Source organism: Lolium rigidum, chromosome 5 (assembly GCF_022539505.1).
Source record: "Lolium rigidum isolate FL_2022 chromosome 5, APGP_CSIRO_Lrig_0.1, whole genome shotgun sequence".
Lineage (NCBI taxonomy): Eukaryota > Viridiplantae > Streptophyta > Magnoliopsida > Poales > Poaceae > Lolium > Lolium rigidum.
In genome coordinates this window covers 153,969,668-153,984,188 of record NC_061512.1, presented here as the reverse complement: position 1 = coordinate 153,984,188, position 14,521 = coordinate 153,969,668, and the positions used below count along the sequence as shown (strand labels likewise).

General features: G+C 45.0%; 2 protein-coding genes across 3 annotated transcripts; one reads left to right on the top strand and one right to left on the bottom strand.

The window, feature by feature from the left end:
• Window positions 1-1,404: 1,404 nt before the first annotated feature.
• Window positions 1,405-5,513, top strand: LOC124654435 (probable tyrosine-protein phosphatase DSP4). The gene is made up of 5 exons (XM_047193436.1): window positions 1,405-1,775; window positions 1,898-1,991; window positions 4,810-4,867; window positions 4,957-5,000; window positions 5,103-5,513. The coding sequence occupies exons 1-5, from the start codon at window positions 1,465-1,467 to the stop codon at window positions 5,277-5,279; spliced, it is 684 nt and encodes a 227-aa protein (XP_047049392.1). The 5' UTR covers window positions 1,405-1,464; the 3' UTR covers window positions 5,280-5,513.
• A 441-nt stretch (window positions 5,514-5,954) lies between these two features.
• On the bottom strand, window positions 5,955-10,556 carry LOC124653089. 2 transcript variants are annotated; one of them, XR_006987817.1, is made up of 3 exons: window positions 8,784-10,553; window positions 6,605-6,731; window positions 5,955-6,065 (listed from the first exon to the last, which is right to left on the bottom strand). XR_006987817.1 is itself a non-coding variant. In XM_047192142.1 (2 exons), the coding sequence occupies exon 1, from the start codon at window positions 10,551-10,553 to the stop codon at window positions 8,802-8,804; it is 1,752 nt and encodes a 583-aa protein (XP_047048098.1). In that variant the 5' UTR covers window positions 10,554-10,556; the 3' UTR covers window positions 6,372-6,731; window positions 8,784-8,801. The 2 variants fall into 2 exon arrangements, 1 of the variants encoding a protein (XP_047048098.1); XM_047192142.1 differs by lacking the exon at window positions 5,955-6,065 and having other exon boundaries at window positions 6,372-6,731; window positions 8,784-10,556.
• Window positions 10,557-14,521: the final 3,965 nt, after the last annotated feature.

The following is a 14,521-nucleotide window of genomic DNA, read 5'->3' as shown; positions in this document are numbered from 1 at the left end:
TAATGCCGTAGCTAGTGCATTAAACACCTCTTTCCTATAATGAACTTGTTGAGTACGCTCGTACTCATTCCACTCTTAAATCCCATGCTTAGACATGGAGGCGTCGAAGGAGGATATACAGTGCAACTCGAAGATCGAGGAGTCAACAACTACTTCAAGGGACAGGAACCCGTCAGAAGAGTCAATCACCACATTCAACAAGGATAAAACCTAGCTTAGCAATAGAAAGGAACCAGTTTCCTAAACCTAGCTCCTATTTAGCTAGAATCTATTCATAGCCACTATAGCTAGTTAAATACTCTACAAACAGAGTTACTGATAAGACTAGATTACGATTCGTTCTTTTGGAGTTTATTTGCAGTTTTACCTCATTGTAAAGTAGGAGGCTATGATGATCTTATGTAACAGAGTCAATGTTGTAATTCTATAGACATGCCTTGGACCCGCATAAGTTTCTGTTGTACCACTCTGAGCGATATAATACTAGTGGAACGGTGTTTCATTGGTGTTATATCAGACTTGCATACTACACCATGTAGTGGTATGTCGGGTCACCACAGACGGGGCCACGGGCTCTGACTACGGTGGTGGTTGTGGCGACGCTGACAGCGTGCGGCTGTTCCGGCCTAGCATAGGGTAGTTGGTCGCGAGACGGCACAACATCGTTGTTGGTAGAGGTGTGTTCGGTGGAGGCAGAGGAGAAAGGAGGTGGTGGAGAGGATAGTGTGGCGGAGGTGAGCGGAGAGGGTGGACTAAATAGGCGGTGGCGACTAGCCGCAGAGCACTCGAGGCGGCGCATTTACGGCGGCGTCTCCGCATGGAGAACCAATTGATTCATTAACGGCAACCCACTTCAGAGCATACGAGGCATCGCGTTTAAGTATGGAGTATGGAGCCGGCTGTAGAGTCGCTGACATGCCGGTCCCGCCCTTAGAATCCGACGTGGCATTATGTGCCAGTGCGTCCGTTCGGCATCCCGTGTGAAGAGACCGCCGCGGGGTTGCCGGTGATTTTATTAGGCTCTGAACGGTGTCGATGCATTATTGAGCACCGGTGTGGCCTAAAAAAACTTCGAACCCCTAAAATTGCTATATTGGATTTGCCCGTGGAGATGCTCCAACAAACACATCCTAAGCGAGGCCCCATGGGACTATGTTTCACTTGTGCAAGAAATCGGTGCAGCTACACGTCCTTAGTTAACCACTTGCAGCAGGTAGATATGCAGAGAAATTAAGTTGTCAAACCTCTGGGTCACGACGAGGCAGCAGCACGGGGCACGCAAAACAGCTGGAAGCTCGGCGGGCCCCGGTTCCGAGCACAAAACGTTTACAACTACCAACAAGGGGGAATATGCACCGAATATGCAGCGCAGGCGTGCGGGGACGCAAAACCCGTCCGTCGCCCAAACCAACGAGCCGATCCTCTTCATCCTCCCACACCCCGGCGCCGTCCCTCCGTCGAGGTATGACACAGGAGGGCGCCGCCGCCACCAGCCTAGTGCTAACCCAGGACGCCCGGAGCCGCAAAGACCACCACCACCACCGCCCGCCGCCGCCCGAGGAGGACGACGACACGGGCGCCATGCCCCCGCCGTCCTGCACGACGATCCTGCTGCGCCGGGAGGGCGAGGCGGCGGCGGCGACGGAAGGCGAGGAGCCGCCGCAGCTGGTCCCGCCGCTCAACTTCGCCATGGTCGACCACGGCGTCTACCGCTCCGGGTTCCCCGACGCCTCCAACCTGCCGTTCCTCGAGTCCCTCCGCCTCCGCTCCGTCCTGTAAGTGCTACTACTGCTCATCTACTTCTACGTGTCTTCTCTTCGTTGTTGCGGTGGCGGTGTACGGCGTGGTTTTGATTTGTTTGTTGGGTGCGCGTCGTGTACTTCCTTCCTCCGGCCAGGTACCTCTGCCCGGAGCCGTACCCGGAGGCCAACCAGGAGTTCCTCCGTGCCCGCGGGATCTGGCTGTTCCAGTTCGGAATCGACGGATCCAAGGTGAACAACTTCAATCCATATTCGTTTCCTCACGGTCTGACATGGACATCCATATGAATAAATTTCTTTCTTCGAAGCTATATATGGCTCGTTGTCATTTGCCCTTTGGTCTTTTTCTTTTCGTTCACGCGCCCTCCATTTTGAGGATCGCGATGGTTGTTCTTGTTTCGAAGAAATTAAAAATGAAATGGTAAGCAAGGAAGAAAACATGCCCTATTACCTAACTAGTTAATAAAGAACTACTGCTGTTTTCGTTATCTCCTGCTGTTTAGTTGGGTTTATTGATTAACTGTTTAGTTTCCATCTGACCTGTAATATCTCTTTAACGCTAGTAGTTGGGTTATCTTCTGATAATGAAAATCGATCTTATGGTTGGATCGCTTGAAAAAAAAAGTTAATAAAGAAAAAGGATTGCGATGGTTGTTCTTGTTCCGGATTAGTTGATTATCTTGATAGCACACCATACTTAATTTCTTATTGATTAGTCATGCTTATTTCCTGAAAATCATTAATTATACATGCTTTCCTGATTACTCACGGATTCCTTGCTAACGTTTGTCCACACGGTAGTGAAAGCTGCAGTGGCTCTATCTTCACGAATCTTCTCGATAGTACTTGACTACTTGTGTGCGGACACATCATAGTACGCCTTTCCTGCAGAGTTGCCTTGTCAAAGTTGAGCTTCTCTATAGACGCTTTTAGCTGAAAACGTCTTTCTACCAAATCACAAATCGAATACACCTTCAACACTTGATGTAGTTAGGAAGATGACTTATATTGCTGAAACTAGGGATTAGCTGGATACCTGGTTTAACTGTCCACTGTCGAGTAGTTCCTGGTAACTAAGGTCGGAATTTGGGGGACTTAATTCATATGGTAGGAGTATATATTTTAGTAGCAACCTATGTGCGAGGAACTGTTCTCTTTATCCCCTTTTATGCATTTGCAATTTTACCATGATATAAATAAGAACAGTTTCTATTTTTAACATCTCGGATAATTTAAACTTTCAAAATAAATGCGCGTGCTGGAAGAATTAGAAGTACCGAACCTGAGAAGGAGAAGCTTGTTGGAATTTGGATCCGGTGTTCGACTTGGCAAAGATTTTTCTTCACATGATAAAACTTGGAATACACTTCATAGGGTAATGTCCGGCCCTACACACATTCAGGCTGTTCGATCAGCAAAATGAGGATGTCAGTGTCTGCCTAAAAACTTTAAATGTTCAACTCATGATCTTGTTTGTAACTCGATCTGGCTCATTTTTTACAAGCTGATGGGAACTGTCTGAAACTTGAGCTGTTATGCTACTGTGGTCCTTGGGCATGCGGTGTTGTACTTCGTTGCGTTGCATCACTTTTTGTTATGATAACCATTTTATGCTTAAGATTCAGGCATAGGACTTCCCATATCTTTTTTTCTTCATTAACCGGATTACATGTATATATGTCATCAATAATCCTAAAGGTACAGTATACTTCTTTCTCTAACCTGAATAAGTAAAGTAGTAAAAGATGTTTGTATCTACTGCATGCAATAACCTTTTTTTGGTTCCCTGATGCAGTGGAGCTTTTTTAAAAATAAGAGACTATCTGGGGACTTTTTGTTTTGTCAAGTGCATGAGGCCTACACTCCGTATCAGTTAGAAGTATGAGTGTCTAGGTACTTCCACTTCGCAATTTCGTGAAGTGGAGTAAGGCACATGGAAGCTGAAAGTGTGCAAGATAAAAATGGAACCAGATTCTTCTATCTGGATTAGATTGTTTATTTGGTACTTTGGTGATGCACCTTGTAAACCAAAATCCAACTTCTGAGATTTATTTATTATATATATATTATCAAAAATTGGCAAACAAAAACTTCAGGTGTCAACACACACTAAAACTGACCCCGCTATTCTGCACGGGTAATTTCAAGCTAAAATGGTGTTATTTCTAGTCCTCAGACCATTTTTGTGTAGTATAACGGATCAATCCACTGCTTGTGATAGTAAGTCAGGAACTACTGTTACCGGTTAGTATTTTTTAAAAGCTTCAAGTACATAAATTATAAATATTATGGCTTACGAATAATAAGAGGATAACTCCTGACGATTTCAGCTGTTGATCAGAACTTTCTTGTGTGGTAACTGATGTTAGTATGTCTTAAAACATCGTCCAGACAGTAGATTTAGTTGAAGGTTCAAGACTGGGATCATAGGGCAGAGTTCAGAATTATTTATTTATTTGTGAAAATGGGGGAAAAAGATTTTGCCTCCATTCATTAAATAAGTGGGAGAGTCTTAACAAGACAAAATAAAACGAACAAAGAAGTTCCTAAAAGATTACTCTCCCGCTATTACAAAACTCAAATGCTTGGCACCCACGGCGATCCAAAGCTTAGCCTCATCCTTGATGATTTGAAGTAAAATGGTTGGGGAGTTCAGATTTTGAACCTTGATGTTTAGATTCAAAGAAAATCGTTCGATGCTTGGCAAGTATAAGAAAGCTGCTTGAAGTTGTTGTGGTCTTGTATGTGTTGGTCATTTCCTCCTTTTGAGAATGACCAGAGGGTCAGATGGTTAGCTCGAGTTGGTGGCTACCCCGCAACCCGGGTTCGAATCTTCTCGGACGTGGATTTGCGGCTCATTGAGCTTCTTCTATAAGAATAAGCCCTGGGTGCTAGTGCCCATGGGTCTCGTTTTTTTTTTTTTTTTTTTTTTTATTTCCTCCTTTTAGGGCAGCAATGATTTCATTTTTCTCTTGCCACCTAAGATGGTTTCATAGAGTGGCATTTCTTATATTCAGGACCTTACTGAAAATGGATGTTGTGATTTCAGGAGCCTTTTGTGAACATTCCTGAAGACAGAATCCGTGAGGCTTTAAAGGTTGTTCTAGGTACTAAAATGTTCTACCGATTCATTTTGTGTCTCAGTCATCTTTTCTCAGTCGCTTCTTCCCTGACGAGATATCAAATTATTGCGTAGACACAAGAAACCACCCGGTGCTTATTCACTGCAAGCGGGGAAAGGTAAAAGAACAGGATTGCTTTTCAGCTTGCGTTACTGCTTGATTAGCCTCTGAAAATTGATATAACATCTGAATTCGACTGTGAACACAAAAAAATGTGCAGCATCGAACTGGCTGCGTGGTTGGATGCTTGAGGAAATTGCAGCGCTGGTGTCTAACTTCGGTATTCGACGAATACCAGCGTTTTGCCGGAGCGAAGGCAAGGGTGTCTGATCTAAGGTTTATGGAGCTCTTTGACATCTCAAGCTTAAAGCATTTACCAGCATCTTTCTCGTGTTGAGAAAGATCGAAGCACAGAGTAAGCGGCCTGTGGAGTGTGGACATGTCAAGAACTCAAGATTGACATTTCTTTCTAGAACTTTCTGAGTCCTGTGTATCTTGTAGCATGGCTAGCACGCTAAGAAATGGAGTAACTGTTAGTACTATTGTACTACTTTTGTGTCTGCTACAACTGTCATATTACCAAGTTGACTGAGGAGCTTTAACATTATCAGACACTTTTTTGGAACTTAGGCATGTACGAGTTAGGATAGGTAGGCGACATGAGTTGTATACTTGCAGTTTGCTGCATTTAGCATTATCAATAATGGGTTTGCTGGCATTGTGTAAACTTCTGGAGTTGTAATTATGTTATGTTTATGAAAATAAAACACGTCTGGCAAGGAAAACCTCATGCACCATCTCAGTGGTTTGTCGATTGGATCTGTGCAATTCTTTTGTATCTCCAGTTTTGCATCGCCAGTTTGTAAATACTGGTTAAATTGCCACTAATACAACCAGCAATTTTTTTGCGAAAATATGTCTATTTCATGTAGGTTGGGGATAGTTCATGGCTTCCTTCTTACATAGGTTAAGCGATGTGAGACATTACTTATGGCCATGCTCCTTTACTTGAAATAATATAGGGGTTCCGGGTGAATCCAATCCCTAGCACAGGAACAAAGGGACGACAGGTCAGATGATTTCTACGGACATGGCATCATGCAAAGTTTCCCAAGTCTTGCATTTATCCTCTCCTGAGAGTCGAGGTCCATGTGAAGCATCCAAACACAGTTGTAGAATTAACCTATCCAAAAAGTGGTTGCTGAGATTGGCCAGTTCAATGGAGAGGACATTCAGATTTGAGAACAAATATCTAGTCACGAGAAAGGTGGTGATTAGTCAGCGACAAGTGCAGCTTGTACCTTGTAGTTGAACAGGAGACCTAACAGGAATCAGCCAAATAGCAGAACACGTGTCAACACTCAACAGGACAATCACAAGCAATATCAGTGGATCAAATATAAACTAAATTCAACATCAGAATGAACAGTATACTCCCCAACAGCATGTGCATATAGAGCGCCAAACCCCCCACAGTAGTTATTCAATGAGACACTGGATCAAACACTTGCTTCATTCCAAATCAACACACAAACAATTACTTCACAAGTCGGGTGAGGAATAAATGAAGAAAATGAAAAGAAAAGAGGGTTAAAGATAGGAACAGACAACAAAAATAAAGAAATAAGAAAGGGCAAACATAAAAGCTCAAGGATACAATCTAAAATGCCGCATCCATGCTTCTATCTTGTCAATATACTAGTGATAGCTGCTACTGTGCACCTTTTGGCCGCGAAGAAACAGAGAACTCCCCTGGTCTCTTCCTCGGTGTCCTTGTATGATGCCTCCTAATTAAATACTTAGGCTTTCTTTTACAATTAGAAGCTCTCCACATCTGGGCTTTCTTCAGCTACACATTCAGAAACATAAAAATGAGTCATAAGGATCGATTGACATAACTGAATTACAAGAATGCATGGGATATTGAAAACAAAGGTATTTTCATTGTATGTTAGGCACAACATTCCAGCTCAAACTTGAGACACTACAGGTGATAAAGCATAATAACATATAAAATGCAGGAACCTGACAAAATTATAAGCTGTAATAGAAGAAGAATGGGCATAAATATAAAAATAAATAAGTTCCTGATGTAGACTCAGAAACCATCAATTCAGTGGAGAAAGCACCTGGAGCAGAAGGTAGTACAACACAACTTGACAGATGCATCAAATTGGAAAGAGGGCATCCGTATAAAACTTTCTGATTTGCCAACAAGAATTCCAAGTTATTGTCTACTACCTCCATTCCAAAAGAAGTGTCGCAACTTTTTATAGATATGGATGTATCTACACATTAAAATGGGTGTAGGTACATCTGTATCTAGACAAAGCTGCGACACTTATTTTGAAACGCAGGTAGTATATCACAATTAGCAATTTGTTAAGGCAATGCAAGCTTCGTCTTATATAACATGCAAATGAATAGACTTTTGATTCGCATTTTTAGTATATCAAGGTCAAATGGAATATATGAAACCAGTGGTCAAAATGGCCTGAAAATTGTCGGCAATAAATACACACGTAACAGTACATTAAGTTGCATAATGTGGTTGAATAAAGGCCTTAGCGGGTAAGTTCTATGGACTATCGGACGTAGTCAAGACTCCAAGAAAACACATACATAACTTTATGTCCATGATGTTTTTATCTAATAGGCCAGGAAAGGGCATAGACACATGTAACTATTTTTTATGGTATTGGCCAAATTATATTGCCAATGGAAGGCACGAATCGATTTTCCATGCTTCAAAACATTTTATTGCCAGTCAAAAAATCTAGAGTCCGCAATAGGTTAATCATGCTTTTAGCAAGTGAAGGCTGCCAAGGCCCATATGCATGACATCCAGAATGAAGCTAAGCAATGGGCACAGGCGGGCGCCACTGGCCTTGGCGTGGTGTTGCCAACAACCTGGGATGTACACTAGGCTTTTTGGTTAAAATCTGTAATCTACCTCCTACGAAGCTTGTAAACTGTTTCCCTCTATCTTTTCAATGAAATGAAACGCAAAGAGTCCTTTGCGTTTTCTCGAAAAAAGGCCCATATGCATGACTGCAGTTTCTGACGCTTCACAATTGACATGCTTTCAGTTCAATTTTGAATTAGGCTAAATGTTGACACTGCAACAAAACGTTTATGCTTTGATAACACGAGAGTCACGATTATTGGTTGCACAAACCAAATTTTCTGTTAAAGCGACTGCCCTGTGCTTGACCTATTTTGAATTCCTTTTACTTTCCTCTTCAGTCTCACTAATCTCATTGCCCTCTATCAATGCACTCCTCGCTACCTATTTGATGTTTCTACTATCCGCAGGCAGGGCATGTACATGCATCCTCATTATCTTCCAACCTACCTACCTGATGCTGCTTATATGTTACGGTGAATCAGTTAATGCACCACGGTGTACTATGAATGAGCACTATGACCCAACTCTCCATGGACAGGCCATGTGCCCATGTGACAACCACTCACATCTAGCAATTACAGTGTATTTCCCCGCAAAAGAAACATTTACAGTGTATGGGCAATATAAACCACATTATTGCAGGACCATCTTATCATGCCAGCATTTAGTTTGAGAGTGTAAGTAACTACAATATCACCAAATAGTTATTAGGTTTACAACCCAGTATGAGCATTATAGCCCGATGCATCCATACACTAGCCTACACCATGTCACCAAGACACCAACCTCTGAGAATCACAGGTATTCGTCAAACGCCCAGACTAACAGGGAACTTAAGCATGTGTTATCCTAACATAACATGTTGTCAGTTAACAACCTTAGCTACAATTATTGACCTAATCTTCATCTTAACTGATATGTACTCAGTCCATGGCAAAAAACAAATTAGAAGAGTCACGAAACAAGGGAGTTGAAAGAAAAGATCAAGCTTACCCCAATGCAGCAGATGGACTAGATATTCCATCCTCTGGAAAGTAAGGTTTTGAATCGATTGCTGGATATCCTCTGCAAAGCCTTCTTTGCACAAGGCACCTCAGCATCAGCCAGCTTGTGTAGATGCTGGCAAGCCCCAGAATCTGCAAGCCGTCGCCGCGTTCCATTCCCACCACCCATGGCAAGTGCTAGAAGTATTGAGACTGGGTACTTTTTGTCAATCTCCTCATTCCGGGGATCAAGCATCAGCACTAGCCTTGTCAGATTCTTCTCATCCCTGACAAATTCCTTCCTGTTAGATTTCAAGGTCATCAAAGCAAGCAATGCACGGCCAGCCGACTCCTGTACAGATGCGGGCTTAGCCACCTCCATCATCTTCACAAGCGTGCCAACACATGGTGCCATACACCGCTTGGTGTCATCACTCACGCCAGGCGCAAGGTCAGCAACCATATCTGCAGCCATTTGCTGCAACAGTACGCTACCACCTCGGCGCATGAGGTCTGTAAGCTGCGCGAAGAACAGGGGCGATGAGCACAGGGTCCTGGCGGCGGCAGGGACCGCTGCGAGCTCGTGGATAGCATGTAGGACAGAGTTCTGAAGGTCCAGATCAGTGGTGATGTGCAGAGCCTGCAGCAGCGGCGGTAACGCACCATCTTGTACAATCTGTTGCTTCATCTCGAGGTCGCCAAAGGACGCGATCGACAACAGGCATAGAGCAGCACTCCTCTGCGTGTCCGTGCTGCCGCTTGCAAGTAGATCAACTAGAACCGGTAGCCCGCCCTCCTCGACCAATGCTGCGCGCACATCGTCGATGGAGATCACATTCTTGAGCGCTGCTACAGCGAGCGCCTGCATAGCCAGGGACCCCGAGCCGGGACGGCACGCGTTGATTAAGATGGACACCCCTCCATATGCGGATACAGCCCACGCGCTGCCGGCGTCGGCGGTGATGGCCTCGACGGCCACCACGGCGTGCTCCCTGGTGGCCGGCACCGAGCCAGAGTCGAGCACGCGCAAGAGGGGGCCAAGGCCACCCTCGTCGAACACCGCCTTCCTGGATGCAGCGCAGGCGGTGGCAAGAAGGGCCACGACCGCCGCCGCACGGTCCCGCAGCGCCGAGTGAGCGGACGCGTCGAGCATGCGGAGCAGCGCGGCCACATCCCCATCGGTTGCGACGATGTTCGCGGCCTCGGCGGTGGCGTCGTCGTTGCCCAGCAGCTCGAGCAGCGAGGCGAGGGCCTTGAGCTTGAGGTCGAGACCCCCGATCTGGAGCCGCGCGAAGGCGTCCCTGATGAAGAGCGACTTGTCGGCGCGGGATGCGGCCGCGGCGGGGACCTGCAGCACGATGGCGTTGGGGGAGGACGCGGAGGAGGAGTCGAGGGAGAGGAGGCCCGAGCGGAGGAGCAGCGAGAGGTCGTGCAGGAGGAGCGAGAGCGAGGAGGCGGCGATGTCGAGGTCGCTCTGGAGGCGCAGGCGGCCGCCGGGGAGGGCCGGGTCCTGGCAGCGCGCGGAGAGCGCGTGGAGGGAGCGGAGCGCCGGGAGCAGCGAGGCGAGCAGATCGGCGAAGAGCGGGTGGCCCGCGGCGGGAGCGGGCGCGGAGAGAAGAGAGGAGTGGAGCGCGAGCAGCGTGGCGTGCAGCGCGCGCCAGCGGGAGTGGAGCGCGTTGGCGGACGCGGCGGCGAGGAGGAGCGGCGGGAGCAGGGCGTGCAGGATCTGGGCGAGCGCGTCCGCGGCGGCCGGCGGCGGCGGGGAGGGCGGCGGCGTCATGGGCGGCGGCGGGCGGCGGTGGATGAGGGGGAGTGGTGGAGGAGGAGGGGAAAGCGAGGGAAAGAGCACATCACATGGGAGTGGTGGGGTGCGGAATGGACGGACACGATTTGCTTCCGCGGGAAGGAAAAGCTGTAAAGCGGAGGTGGCTGGCAGTGCAGTGGCAGCCGCTGCCGGGTGTCACGCGCGAGTCCCGCTTTATTCACGCACACACGGCGGGCCCGCTTGTACTCGCTGTGTGGCGTCCTGCTGCCTGTAGAGCCGGCACCGGCGAGCAGATTTGCATGAGGTTTTCCCGGTCAGCTCTCTGAAATAAAATTAATTTTAAAAAAAAGTTCGATGAAATGTGAACATAAGCGAAAGTCGTTCATATTTAGGCTAATTTACATAGATAATTTTTTTCAAAAAACGTAAAATAAAACTTAGAAAGAACTGCGGCTCTAGCAGCCGAGGCCAAGATAGTGTAATCTTCGTCGCTGATGTTGTCGCCAATATTCTTGGGCTGGCTGCCGGTGATGCCGCTGCTTCCTTGGACACCACCGCCGTGGCTACTGCCCTTTGTTGGGGCCGCCACCGCGGCTGCTACCTTGGCCACGACATTTCAACGTAGTTGTCGTTGACGCTTCTTGGCCGAGGTCTTCCTGCCCCGCTCTTGTCGCATGTAACATTTCAGGTTTAGAGGCTACAGAAACAAAGAATACATATTTATGCATTACATTCATGCATAGAAAATTTAAGTATTTTTTGTTTTTTAAATAAAACTTGTCACACTAATTTTTACTTGACTTAATGGAATTGAAGTAGCTCATCAAGTCAAGCGCTATAAACCTCGAGTATGATCTTTGCTAAAACCTATTTTGGGTAAAAGTGATTTGATCTATGGGTTGGATCAAATGATATTTAAATTAAAATAATAACACATTATTTAAGAATGAAACTATAACTTATTAACACTTTTAAGTTAGAAACTACCTTTGTGTATAATTTAATTCACTTTCAAACATATTACCAAGTATGCTAAATCACAAGATCTAAAGCGCATAAAAGTCTGACATTCTTATTTAAATCATAACTTATTAAATACATGAAATATCACAAAACTAAAATCGTTTATATTGCAAATTATAGTTCAAACTATTTGAATCAAACTAACTATGAGTATTTTGAAACTCATATGATCATGTCTTGGTGAAATCAAACATAATCATCCAAAATTTGGGCATAACATTTACCTTTGACATTTTGAGCACAATTATAATATGGGGATAATTACACATGATATAGTGACTCATTCACAAGTATAAAACCATCCACATACCATTTAGTTCCAAATGCCACTTGGCTATCCAAAAATAAACGAAACTACAAAATAATGATAATGCCACATAGGATGAAAATATATACGTGCCTTGAATCCTAAGCTATGCCACCTCATGCTTAAGGGATGGATATGGATATGAGCATGACAACCAAGCACCTAGCTTACTTATCTAACTTAAACAAGAGTCATCCACCCATTTGTCATGATACTAGAGCAAGCTCAAGCCTATAAAAGGAGTCTCACACTTCATCCATTGGATCATCTAGTACCATGATACATGGAAACCAAAACCTTGAGACACTTCATATATTAGATAGGACCAAGATGAAACAGCTAGGAGGTGCAGGCATACCACAAGATGCAGGTCTATCAAATTTCCTGAAGAGCAAACTACAGAAGATAGCAAGGTATAATTTCTAGGCAAACCATATCTTTAGATGATCATATCATCAACTCTTCGGGTAGAGCCTACGTTGTTTCAATATATTGAGAAGTGAGAGAGGTTATAGATGTTAACCATAGCCATGTCTATCCAAGACAATACAAGAGCAGATTTATACTCTAGTGTTGCGAACTGATGGCTGTGAAATACGCCATATTTTCTCGCGTTTAAACCCCTAGATAAGTCAAGAAATTGACTAAGTTTACCTCTCAACTTGCCACTAATGCCTAATCAATGAAAAGATGTGCAATCTCTTCTATTTTTGGATGTTGTGCAGGATATCACGTCACAATGGCAAATGGACCTGCAATTATCGAAGAAAATCGCGTCAGGAGCATGGCAAAGTTGACTACGCTCGGAACAGCGGTCCCAGGGGCTTTAACGGGCATCGGTGCGGGCTAGCCCCGCCCGTACCACCCACGGCCGCGTTCCCGAGGTCAAACCTTATAAAAGTAGTGAAGCAACCAACACAAAAGAAAGAGCCATTCGTCGCCAAACAGGGCCGCCATCCACCAGATCCATCTGCAATACACCGAAGGAGATACATCACCATAGTTCATCCATTGCATCTCCCATCTCCTCCATAGTCACAGCTATCACCATTGTAATAGAGATCTCCTTGAGAATTGGCGACCACTGTAAGAATATTTTGATTTCAATCTAAGTATTTTGCACAATGATTTCCATATTGGTATTTGATCTTGATATCATGTGTGAGTAGTACTCAGGGGCTACGGGTTGGGGTGAATCATCGAAGTGTTTATGTGCATCTAATCTTATGTTATGTGTAAGGATTGAATAGGAGTTTTGTGATCTTGTATTCTTGTCTCTTTGCCATGTCTTCGATGATCCGCGTGTACCCATATCATTCAACAAAATCTAAGTATTTTTGCACAATGATTTCCATCTTTGTATTTGATCTTGATATCATGTGTGAGTAGTCCTTAGGGGCTACGGGTTGGGGTGAATCATCGAAGTGTTTATGTGCATCTAATCTTATGTTATGTGTAAGGATTGAATAGGAATTTTGTGATCTTGTATTCTTGTCTCTTTGCCATGTCTTCGATGATCTGCGGTACCCATATCATTCAAGACGATCAAGGGAAGAGGTGGAATGAGTGGAGAGCGGCGTGCAACCACGAAACCTCAGTGGCAGAAAGAGGAAAGTACCGGTACATGTTTAATGATTCATTCGGGGTCATAGCACAATCATCTAGCTTAAATTTTTGGTTTGTATATACACAAAAACTGTTGTTGCTTGCGGCTATGAGGACAATGGTTGGACCATTAGGCTTTTGTCACCTCTGGCTTTAGGGGCAAGGGTATTTACGGATGTGCTACTCACAAATCTCTTATCTCTGTTTTATTTGTTACACATATGAGCTTTATTTATATATGTATGCATGGCTGCAGGTGAAACCTTAACCCTGGCCTATTGATACGTTGCAAACGTATCTATAATTTTTGATGCTCCATGCTTGTTTTACATCAATTTCTATATGTATTTTCTGGAACTAACCTATTGACAAGATGCCACGGTGCCAGTTCCCTCTTTTCTGCTGCTTTGTATTTCAGAAAAGTTGTACAAGAACTATTCTCGGAATTAGACGAAACAAAAGCCGAAGTTCCTATTTTACTGTAACGAAGACGGAGTCCAGAGGAGACACGAAGAGGTCCCAGGAAGCGGCCACGCCATGCCTAGGCGCGGGCCACCCCCTGTTCACGCCTAGGGGTGGTGTGGGCCCCTCGGGCGCCCACCGACCTCGCCCTTCTACCTATTTATTCATCTGATCAGGAAAAACCTAAATACCCGAGCCTCCATCCACGAAAAGTTCTATCGCGGTCGCCATCATTGACCCTAGCTCGGGAGGGATCTGAAGCTCTTATCGGCACCCTGCCGGAGAGGGAGATCATCACCGGAGGCCTCTACATCTCTAGACTACGGGTCCATAGCAGTAACTAGATGGTTGTCTTCTCCAATTTATGCTACATGTTGTGTTTGCTGGGATCCGATGAATATTGAACACTATGGTTGAGATTGATTATATACTTGTCAGATGTTATTTGTGATCTTGCATGCTCTCCGTTGCTATTAGATGCTCTAGCCAAGTGTGTGCTTGTGACTCCAAGAGGGAGTATTTATGCTCGATAGTGGGCTCATGCCTCTAGTAATCTGGAAGAGTAACGATAACTTCTAAGATTGTA